The 10,779-nt window shown below is 42.4% G+C and overlaps 1 protein-coding gene across 1 annotated transcript in view; it reads left to right on the forward strand.

Moving 5' to 3' along the window:
* The window catches only part of Abca13 (ATP binding cassette subfamily A member 13), a 408,645-nt gene that overhangs the window by 107,343 nt on the left and 290,523 nt on the right, over positions 1 to 10,779 (forward strand). The window contains exons 26-28 of the mRNA XM_075943386.1: positions 2,153 to 2,317; positions 3,480 to 3,657; positions 5,384 to 5,523. Of these exons, the coding sequence (XP_075799501.1) occupies positions 2,153 to 2,317; positions 3,480 to 3,657; positions 5,384 to 5,523 (483 nt within the window). The remainder of the gene's footprint in view (positions 1 to 2,152; positions 2,318 to 3,479; positions 3,658 to 5,383; positions 5,524 to 10,779) is intronic.

The raw sequence follows: 10,779 nt of genomic DNA on the forward strand, positions 1-10,779 counted from the left end.
ATTGCCTGTTCTGTGGTGTCTGTTCTGTCTGTTAGATGCATCTAGATCTACCAGGGCCACTGTGGAAAGCCGGAGAGGGGTGCAGACAATACAGCATCCCTGTGCCCCTCCGTATACCAGCTCTTCACCTGATCCACAGCAGCCCTTCCCAAAGCTGGGACAGGCTGACAGAACACGAGCATAACATCCTCAGAGAAGACAAACAAGTCGGAAGTTGGTGCCGGTCTCAGCTCCCACCCGCCCAGCGCCAGTTCCCAGACTTGCTTCCTATTGTTAGCCACCATTTCTGGAAAGGTTTCCTTATCTCCACATATGAGCTTTCATGCAAATTCCCAGCACCCTCTCTCCTTGTCCTTGCCCATGTCTTTCTTAAAGTTCTACTGTTCACTCCTGACAATATGCCACGTATGCCATCAGAAAGTTCAGATCTGCAGCAGGCCAACATGGCTGCTGGTGTTCCATGTTCGGGCCAACCGTCTTGGGTCAGAAAAGAGTAGATTTGCATTTCCAGCTATTTGTGTTCTTCTTCCCTTCTGGAACTTCAGGAAACCTCTGGAAATGTTCATCTACCTCCCCACATCCATACCCTTATAACCATATATATACAGTCTCCAAGAACAAATACTATATTTATGATAAGTGTACTTTAAAGTCAAGACTTGCCTCCATGCTTTAGATTCTGGTCTTGGTGTATTGACACTTCTAGCTGACATGCCAAGGAGCTTAGCTTTCTATTTGCTCCTCCTATCCCCTCATCCAACGTTTAATTAGCCCAACGTAGTGCCTGCTCCAGCATGCCCACATAGTGCTTCTCAGGGACAGCTAAGTACTTGGATAAGGGCCATCATACTTGCCAGGATTTCTTTGTAGAAAGATATATGAGATTGGATTTTATCTTCAGGGACACAGCAAAGGTGACACTACCATTATTAACAATAGCTCCCTTTATCAGGCCCTTCCATATGCACAACTTGATGAGTGGTCACCGATATGTGACATTGTTTGGAGATGTGAGGGTATTCCATAGCACACAGGCACATGCACTGCTTCTGAGAGTCAAACCACTTCAGTGAACCCCAGAAACTTGTGGTGAAGCAGGCTCAACTATGTCAGCATCACCCATGCCAGAGTCCCATTTACTTCCTACCACAAGTCGGTGGCTTCAAGGGGTCTCCTCTGAATGACAGCCCTAAGGAGAAAAGTGGGGGTAGGGAACGTCCAAAAGCCTCACGTGGTCTTTTGTTCCCCAGTCTCTTCTTTGGTAGTGTGCTGAGTTAGTGTCCACACTAACAAGGCACAACAGGGAGTGTGCAATTGTGACTCCTGGCCTCAAAGCAGCTGTAGAGCCTCAAGACTCCAGAGAACAGCATTAAGAAGCAGTGACCATTGGGCTTCTCGCGTCAGCCTGGAAGCTGAAAATTCAAGATGCAGAATACCTTCAGAGGGAGGGGAATCCCTCTGACGTTTCCCACCTGTGGACAGAGGGGCTGCCTGCTAAGTTATTGTGGTCAGCCATAAAGTACTTAATTGTAAAACTAATATTGCAGATGTAGTTTATCTTCATTTCATAAATGATCAAGACAGAAAAGGATAGCAGTTTTCAGAGTCTGCATTGTGGGGGATATGCAAGCAAGGAGCGAGATGGGTGGTGTGTCAGGTGACCTGAGCAGAAGTCGGTCTCAGAGGGGACTTGCACTGGTCTAATTTGCAGCCTTGAACTGCTCTCAGGGGTGGACTCCAGGAATCCTTTCATCTCTCCAGGCTTCTCTTTGCTCATGCAGCGCCCCAGGGTGTTAGGAGCAGTGTGATGGAGCGTGAGTCACACAAAAACACTGTTTTATTCTGAGCCTCTTCTCAAATTTCCACCTTAGTCATTTCCAAGATAAGAAGAAATATTTTGAAAGTGATTCAAATTCTAACCATTTGTTGCTGGTTTGTATTTTAACAATACTGCTATAATTTAATGTGCTCTGCAAAAACATAGTTACATCTACTCCAACACAGAATTTTTATAGAGTATAAAAAAATAAACCTTTGATGTTCAAGAGAGGATAAAATCAAGACACAAAGTTGTCGCTGCTCAGAAGATGCTTGTGAGACTGGAAATAGTATTGATTATTCCATGTTTTTTTTCTTTTTGCTGTCCTGTAAGACTCTGATACCCTCTGAAGCAAATGGCTTGCTCAGCTCCCTGTTGGATGTCATTTCCAGCCTCAGCTCCATCCTTACCAGAGCCCAGCATGCCCTGGAACAGCTCCCCGAGTTTCTTCACAAATTTAAAATTACCGCCTTGCTAGACATGCCAGACTTCCAACAGGTGTGTTTGATCCTCGCATGATGGGAAATGTTCTAGTTTGTTCTCTTTGTGTTTGTTCCTTTTTCCCTTGGATTTTCTTCCAACCTCTATAATTTTATAAGACCACAGTGTATACGGACAAGAACATGTTTTAATGACTCTGGAGCTAACTAGCATCACCATCCTAGGGCCTGGCATTACCTGAAAATTGAGAAGTGCTATTGATCCACATCCCACCAAGGAGGCGGCTAAGGTAGTTCAGGCTTTGTCTATGAAGTAAAAAAATCTTCGAAGTCAATTATTAGCACAGATGAGATTTCAAGGGCCTGTTTAACTTATTCTGAGAGCAAATTGCTTTCAAGAACCTTAGAACATTTATTTACATATAAATAATTGGCTTACAAATTACAGATCATTTTCTCCTAATGCAAACACAGACTTGAATTAGGTTAGTGCTTTGATATTTGTCTTTGCTTGAATTCCTTCTGCCTGGGATGGAATCAACCACGATAAGGAGAGTTAGTGGCGCAGGAGGGGTCAAATAGTGATGTACCCAGAAACCTTGCTAACAGTATGTCCATGTAAACTCATCAGTTCATGGCTAATTTGGGGGAGCTGTCAAGAATCAGTATTAACTTAGCAGTGTGAACACATGCCAAGACTATCCATTATCTGAAATGGTGATATTATTTGATGGACTAATTTATTGCTGGACAAGCAAGAAGGTGTGTAAATGTGAGTGTGGATCTGAGTGTATGTTTGAATGTGAAGGTCTGAGTATATGTGTAAATGTGTGTGAATCTGAGGGTGAGGGAAGGCATGCATGCATGAATGTGTGTGAATAAGAGTGTTATAGTGTGTTTAAGTGTATGCGAATGTGTGTGTGAATTTAAGTGTGAATGTGTGAGTACACAAATGTGAGTGTCTGTGTGTGTGTGTGAGTTATGTGGTGTGTGTGTGTTTGTGTGCGTGTGTGTGTGTGTGATTTTCCTCCTCTACGACATATATTTGCCAGAAATAAAATCATTATAATGATTTCAGTGGTTTCTTAAGAACAGAAAAGACTCAAGCAGAGTCTATTCTTTCACTTGTATATCCCGTCAAAGATGGAACTATGCTTCCGGAAGTCTGGGAAAACAGTTTGAAATCACTTGTAATTGGAGGTGGCTTTTCTTGTGCTCAGGTTTCACAGAGACACCAAGCCCGAAGTTCATCTTTGGCTTCTTTCCAGTCGGTGATGAAGCTCCTTTGTAAGGACCAGGAGACTTTCCTCATCAACTCTAACATGTTCGTTCGTTTACCCAGAGTTAACGAACTCTTGGAGAATGACAAAGAGAAGTTCAACATTCCTCATGACTCAAGTAAGACAAGAACCACCTGCGCTTATGTCGGTTGGCTTATACAGTAGCAACTGGGCCTGCCTGTGTGGTAATAGCTTTTTCCTCGACTGACCGCTAGGGGCTCGTGCTGGCTGGCATTAAATTTCTCCTTCATTTTCACCGGTCACTGAGTGCTGGCTTGATAGTTCCTCATAGACTCTCCCAGGGCCTGTGGTTACAGACTAATCCTCTCTCCTGGATCTTTAAGAAATAGAGTCTCAAACATTGGACCCACCTGAAACCCCAGCCTCTTTGGTGCTCTGGGGTAGGCAAGGCTGATGACAGCATTAGGGATCATCTGGCAGTAAGCCAGTGTGTTCCATAGCTGCTGAGTAATTTGTATAGCTAGCTGTCAAATGTTTGGGTAATTTGGTAGTAAAGACATACATGATGGTTAATTTTAATATGTTTTGTTCTTCTTCCTCTAATACTCATTTTCTCTTTGTTTTTCATTTGGGAATCTTGACTGATTATTCCTCTTTCATTCATATACACTTCTATCCGTCCGTCCATCCATCCATCCATCCATCCATCCATCCATCCATCCATCCATCCATCATCTCATCCATTTATCTCTGCAGTCAGTTTGTTTACACTGAAGACCAATCTTTGTTGCTTCTTTTTCTGCATTTTTCCCCCAAATGGTCGTCACAGAAACCGTTAGACAACACCACAAGCTTCACTTTCCAGAGGGCATGCCAGAAGCTCAGAGAACATTAAATTACTTCTCTGAGTTTGCTCAGCTCTCAAATCACTGATGATTCTTGGAATCAAGTTTCTTGCACCGTACGTAAAATTATTACTCCTAAGATGAGAACTATTCCCATCTCAATTAAGCTTACAATTTAAAAACAAGCTGTTAAACACAGAATAACCTCTCTAGTCAGTGCTTCATGGATTAGTATGTAGGTGTATGGTTAACTTATATTTTAGGGGATAATTTTTATCAATTTTATTGTATTTGCAATGAAAGGATCTTTATCCCTTGTTCACGAGATTTAGCAACGATGAAATTAACACAGTGATCCAAACAGTATTCATCATACCTATGTGAATCATAAGGACAAGATAACATTTCCCTGTCAAGGCTCATTTTTGGGGTCAAAGAATTATACTGATATAATTGTTTATAATTGGAATAATAAATTACCAATCATTACAATTATGAATTGCCTACAGATTTATACAACTTAAGTAGACTTGTTATTGAAATCAATTAGTTTTATAGTAAGAGCCACCATAAGGAATTGTTTGAGTTAACATAGAATGACTTAATATAATAAAAGTATTGGTTGTTGTAGTTTTGTATGGATGATCAGAGAGAATTCAGGAGCAACGTGTCAAGGGGACTACATTTTAAAAAGGTCTTTCTATTCTCAATATTGTGATTATTGAAGTAAGACTTCCTTGATTAAAACCATGTTGAAAATAATCCCAATCTCATTGGTAAGTATCTGTGCCATCTGTATGACAGACAGAAGCCTAGAAGGTGGGGTCTTGACGTTCTTAGGGGACAAGGACTGCTAAGTTAAGAACATGAGGGTGTTACCAGCTTACTCCAGTTCAGAGTTATGTCATGAAAACATATCTGAGTCTTTTCTTTGAAAATTAAGGCATAGTGGATGCGTATGTCAGTTCCAGATTTAACTGGATATTTTGTATCAACCTAGGTCACCTAATACTTTCTTCCCTCTTCTAATTGTGGCAGCACCGTTTTGTTTGAAGCTTTACCAGGAAATTCTACAGTCTCCAAATGGTGCCCTGGTATGGTCTTTCCTAAAACCTATATTACATGGAAAAATACTGTATACACCAAATTCTCCAGCAATCAATGAGGTCATTCAGAAGGTAAGTTAAAACTAATAGGCCATACAACAGGAAGAAATCTTTACATGTACAGTGAAATTATTATATGCATTGGGTTACAGAGCATTTTCCTATGTTGATTCCAGTTCATTTTGTCCCAACATCACCCTTTCACTCTTGGTACTTAGTGTGGATTTCCTGTGCTCTTTGCTTAGAGGATGTCCTGGAGGCTGGGAGGGTTATTTAGAATCACAAATGCAGTGTACTCACTTAAATAGAAAAATCTGAGGGCAATTACACAGAGGACAGTTTCAGGTCAGGTAAGGGAACACAGTTCCAGAACAAAGCGTTGGGGACAGATTTAATTCATTTTGCTTGATGCCTCTGACACGGAAGGGAGACTTCAGAGGTGCACATACAAACTGACCTCCTAAATCATTTCGGTGGTGATGTCTTTGGAATGGACTGTGAGGTTTTATGTGACCCTGTGGAGAACAAGGTGAGATGAAAAGGCCACAAGAATCTCTGTGGAGTTCTCATATTGTGTATTTTTTCTTACTTACATTTTAAGATATTGTTTAGCTTTTCTAGTATCTAGTTACTAGAAGACCTCTTATTAATATCTGCATTAAATTGTGTTAAATTTAATTGTGTTCTCCTGGAGATTTTAACATGTTTCTTTTAAAATAATTGTCCTGAATTTTCATGGGGGTCATTTCTTGTCTTGTGGCAGGTGAGTTGTAAGCCTCCAGGTACCTTGAAGGGTCACTTTTTCAAGGACACAGGAACAATTTGATCTTCTTCTCAAATACAGAAGACCCTGTTCCATGAATGACAAATACTAGTAGTAACTTAGAAGTGCAACGTGGTCATAGGATCAGTGGATTATTTTTGGATTTTGTGCACTTTCAAGAGAACTAGGTTTCATCCCCTTATGATTGCTATGGGATGTCACAGCAAGTCCCTTGGACACCTGCCACCCGCCACTTAGCCTTGTGACTGCATAGCCCTTAATACGCCCCCTGTAGTAGTTACAAACTTTTTTTAAACTTTTAAATGTCCTTCAGGAGGGATGTTTGCCAAAAGCCTAAGTTTCTATGAAGGACTGCTAGCTATGAAGATATTTGATGACGTCCACCAGTAGCTATTTTGTCTGTCTGAAGCTCTGTTCTCAGCTCTCATTCAGGCATCAGACTTGGAAGGGATGCTCACACCAACTCTAGAGCCAAAAGCTGATGCCGGGTGATGTCCTCTGTGTATGAAACTTATTGAGGTCTCCCATAGTTCAGGAATTTCATAAAAATGTCTCTATCTCAGCTTTATTAAAAAGGAGGCTATGGATTTGTATAAGATATATGTTTATGTTATTAACATCTGTTTATATCATATTCCATATTGTGCCGTGTTTTTCAATGATGATATTCTCTTCAGAAATGTGGAAGAGGAGGCAAACAGCTGAGGAAACTAATGTGAATCAAGACCATGATGCAGAGGTCCAGACCCGTGGACACAGGGTTGGGGAGGGGGACACACCTTACATCAATGATCTGAGAATAAGGGTTTTAGAAGAACCAGGCAAGATCTCAGCGGTTCTTGCTTGGCCATTGCTTGAGTTTTAGAGGCAGTAATAAAAGTGAATGTTTGCTCTGCTTGTTTACATGACCACAGACTATATTCTCTCTTGTTCGGCCTAGTTAATGTCACTGGAGACCGTGCACTGTCTTAGGTTTGCACTCATAAAGCTGACTTAATGCCATTGTCCCTTGGATGAATTGTTCTTGCAGTCAACCATGGGCATTTAGTTTTTATGAAAATTGGTTCTGGTTCTTTAAACACAGAGATGCATGTCCCACAGAAGAGAGATACTCACTGCAGTGCCATCTAGGCTGCTGGAGTGAACGGAGCTGTAAATTGGAAGCCATTCTTTCCATCACGGTATTTCAGCCAGTGATGGATCACACCATTGGTGGTGGTCTTCTGAGGTCATAATGGAGCTGCGAAAAGTCCTGCTGCCCTTTGGCAACATAGCTGTCATCAAGTCATGGCACAATGCATCACTCATGTGTTTGTGAGGATGCTGATGCAATGCATAAAGCCCAGAGAGTTGTGTGCAGTGCTCTATACTCGATACTGACAAACAGTTATGCCACTGGACTGTGCATTTGGCATACTGTATGTTTTTTATTATTTTGGAGTGTCTTTTGCTTGTGAAAATGCTTTACTGTGAAATGGTAGGCCACGTTCTGGCTGCAGCAGCCCCACACATCTTGTACTAACCACGTGTCTTGATCGACCCGTATCATCGCAGTTCATATCGTTGCACTCAAAGCTGCGTGCGTGGCACGAAGCGGCCTGATGATGATAATGCTCAGAGCGGATCCTGGCCACTGATGAACACCTGTGGGTGCTGCTTAGTTTGGGCCCTTTATTATTTCTTAGTAGGTAGAAACATAGGAAAGTACCATTTTAAGGGAAAAATTATTAATGCAGATGGGTACTTTTCTACAGTTCAATGTGCGGAACTGAGGTTGGCACCAAGGATCATAATGTCTTGGTCAGGAAATGCGGGAAGGCAGTGTTAAGTACTCCTTTTCCAAATTACACGTGGTCTTGGGCACACTTTTAAAAGGATTCTTGTCCTCCATCTGAAAAATGAGGCATAGATGCCCAACACATGTTTTAGTTGAATCCTTTAATCAAGTCAGGGCAGGGCACAGTCACACTTCCCTGTGCCTTCTGAAGAACCGGTAGGCTGCAATGGGAGAGAGTGGGAACCTGTGTAGAATTAGTAGATTGTACTGAAATATGAAGGTTTTCGTTTCAAGGGCAGTTGGAGGAGGAGGCAGTGCAGGAGGCGGTGCTGTTCAGACTGCTTTCTTAATTAAAATGTTTCCCTAGAATTGAGCTCTTCTCTTTGGTCACGAGTGCCCTCCTGGGCCAGAGAACCAAAAATGTCTTTTTCATTCGGCCAGCCATTTACTCTGAGGTCACAGAAGCAGATACTAGACGTGCCTATTTCTGTGGGCCTACTGGTCTGTGACTGAGCAGATTTCCGCAGACCACAGACAGCTTGTTGGGGAGAACAATGGGGGCTGATGGGTGATGGCCCATTTCCAGCTCTTCTTGCAGCCCGGAAACTTTCTATATTAGGATCTGTGCAGGGAGCATGAACCAAAGAGTGAAAGCCATGCGGACCCCTGACTGCTGAGTCCACCTGGTGACTGCGGTCACTTTACGACTAGAGGGCAGAGCCCTACCTTATAAAAGACCTCAAAGGACCAGTGTCCTGCATCAACCTCCCCTCATCTGATTCCTGTCGCTTTGTACCCCTGTCACCTTCTAAAATGATTAAAGGGAGTTTAAAACTTTATCTTCTTGGTATGCTTTAGTGGCCTTGACATAGCGAATTTTAGTTACCTTTTCTCAGTTATTACCATTTTCTGAGCATAGTGTCAGTTTTGTTATTATCCAAGATAATAGGAAGAGACCAAGAAGATAATAAAGCAGGTCAAGTTTAATATGGACGATTATTGCTGTAAAATCATAGGAGTAAGAGGGGATTAATCAGCGAGAGAAAGAAATCACTGGAAAATGCAGTAATGGCAGACACTTAGAGAAGTACCTGTACTTAGGGCTGGAACAGAACATGTTCTTGTGGAATTAGTGCCTCTTGTCTAACTTGCGTTCCAAACTGCATTGGAGGGCTCACAGCTGGATGGAGGAACAAGCCAGTGAGGTACCCGAGCATCTTCATTCTGGAATATCAGATGTATGCAACCTTAACATTGTGCCGATTGCCAAAGGAGGAAGATTACAGGGTCCATCCCCATCACTGAGAACAGGAGCAGTAGACTAACTTGAGAGTTGTAAGATGCTAACTTGGTGATTGGCACAGTCGGTTGTAAGTTGTTTAGAGGAATGAGACTCTTGAGTTCCTATAATCCTCATTGTCTCTCCAGTGTAATTTCTAATCAAGTACTATTTTGAACAGAGATGGAAGATGACATGAAGGAAAAACCATCCACTCCAGCCAAGACCCCACACTGGCTGGGACCCTTGTCTGTGCCTTAGATCTACTACTGGAATAAACAGTTGTGATTTTTGTTTTCGGATGAGGAAGCTGAGTGTGAGGGTTAACTTTGCCAAGGTCTCTCATCAGATGGTGGAGGTGGAACTTCAACCCAGCTCTGTTGGCTTGCACAGTCAGCAGTTTCTTTTTCTTTTGTTTTTTTAAAAAAGAAAACAAACTATCATTTTTTATTATACATAGCAATTCCCACTCCCTCCCCTCTCCCATTCCCTCCACTTACTTTCCCCCAGCCCTATCCATTCCCCAGAGAGGGTAAGGCACATTGCTTTGGGGGAAGGTTCAAGGCCCTCCCTACTGTATCTAAGCTGAGCAAGGTATCCTTCTAAAGAGAATAGGTTTCCCTATATAAAGCCAGCACAAGCAGTAGGGATAAATCCTGGTGCCATTGCCAGTGGCCCCTCAGTCTGCCCCCGTCATGCAACTGTCACCCGCATTCAGAGGGACTAGTTTGGTCCTATGCTTGCTTCTTCCCAGTCCAGCTGGTATTGGTGAGCTCCCATTAGCTCAGGTAGATGGTTTCAGTGGGTGAACCCATCATGGCCACAGTCAGCATTTTATCTAATACCTGTCTGCTACATTTCAGTGTTTTCTCTTCATGAGTTCACATGTGAATGGTATTCAGTTTCTGCTCTCAGTGTAACTGGTGATGGATGGAGAATGGTCAGAGAAACAGAGCAGATGAGAGGATGATGGCTTCCTGTGCACAGACTAGCTTCGAGCTTTGCAGTTGGGATATCAGACTGTGATGGGGGGAAAGCTGAGCTTTGGTCTCATCTTCCTATTGGTTGTATCTGAATTAGAGAGGATGGCAAACGGATCATGTTACAGTTCTCATACTTCTGGAATTCTAGCACGAATCATTTTATTGTCTCAGATGTAAATGATTTGAGCATGAGGAGGGCCACTCCCAAATGCGTTCTTGCCTATGTCTTACAAAAACCAAGCACAATGTGGCCCGTTTTATTAATTCAAGATAATAGATGTTAGGGAAGTTCACATTTCCGAGTGTATTGGCTATTCCATGAAAACCCGTGACTCAAAGTGAAGTTTGGGGTCTGCACTGCTAGGGTTCTTTCTATTGCTCATATCTTTGATGCTGGGCATCAATCAGGAAGGATTCTGAGCTCGCAATCTGTGCTTCCCCAGCTGGAGTACTGCTTGATTATTTAAGGACACAGACTGCATTTTGTACAGGTTTGTGTAATATC

This window comes from Microtus pennsylvanicus, chromosome 12 (genome assembly GCF_037038515.1).
Source record: "Microtus pennsylvanicus isolate mMicPen1 chromosome 12, mMicPen1.hap1, whole genome shotgun sequence".
Lineage (NCBI taxonomy): Eukaryota > Metazoa > Chordata > Mammalia > Rodentia > Cricetidae > Microtus > Microtus pennsylvanicus.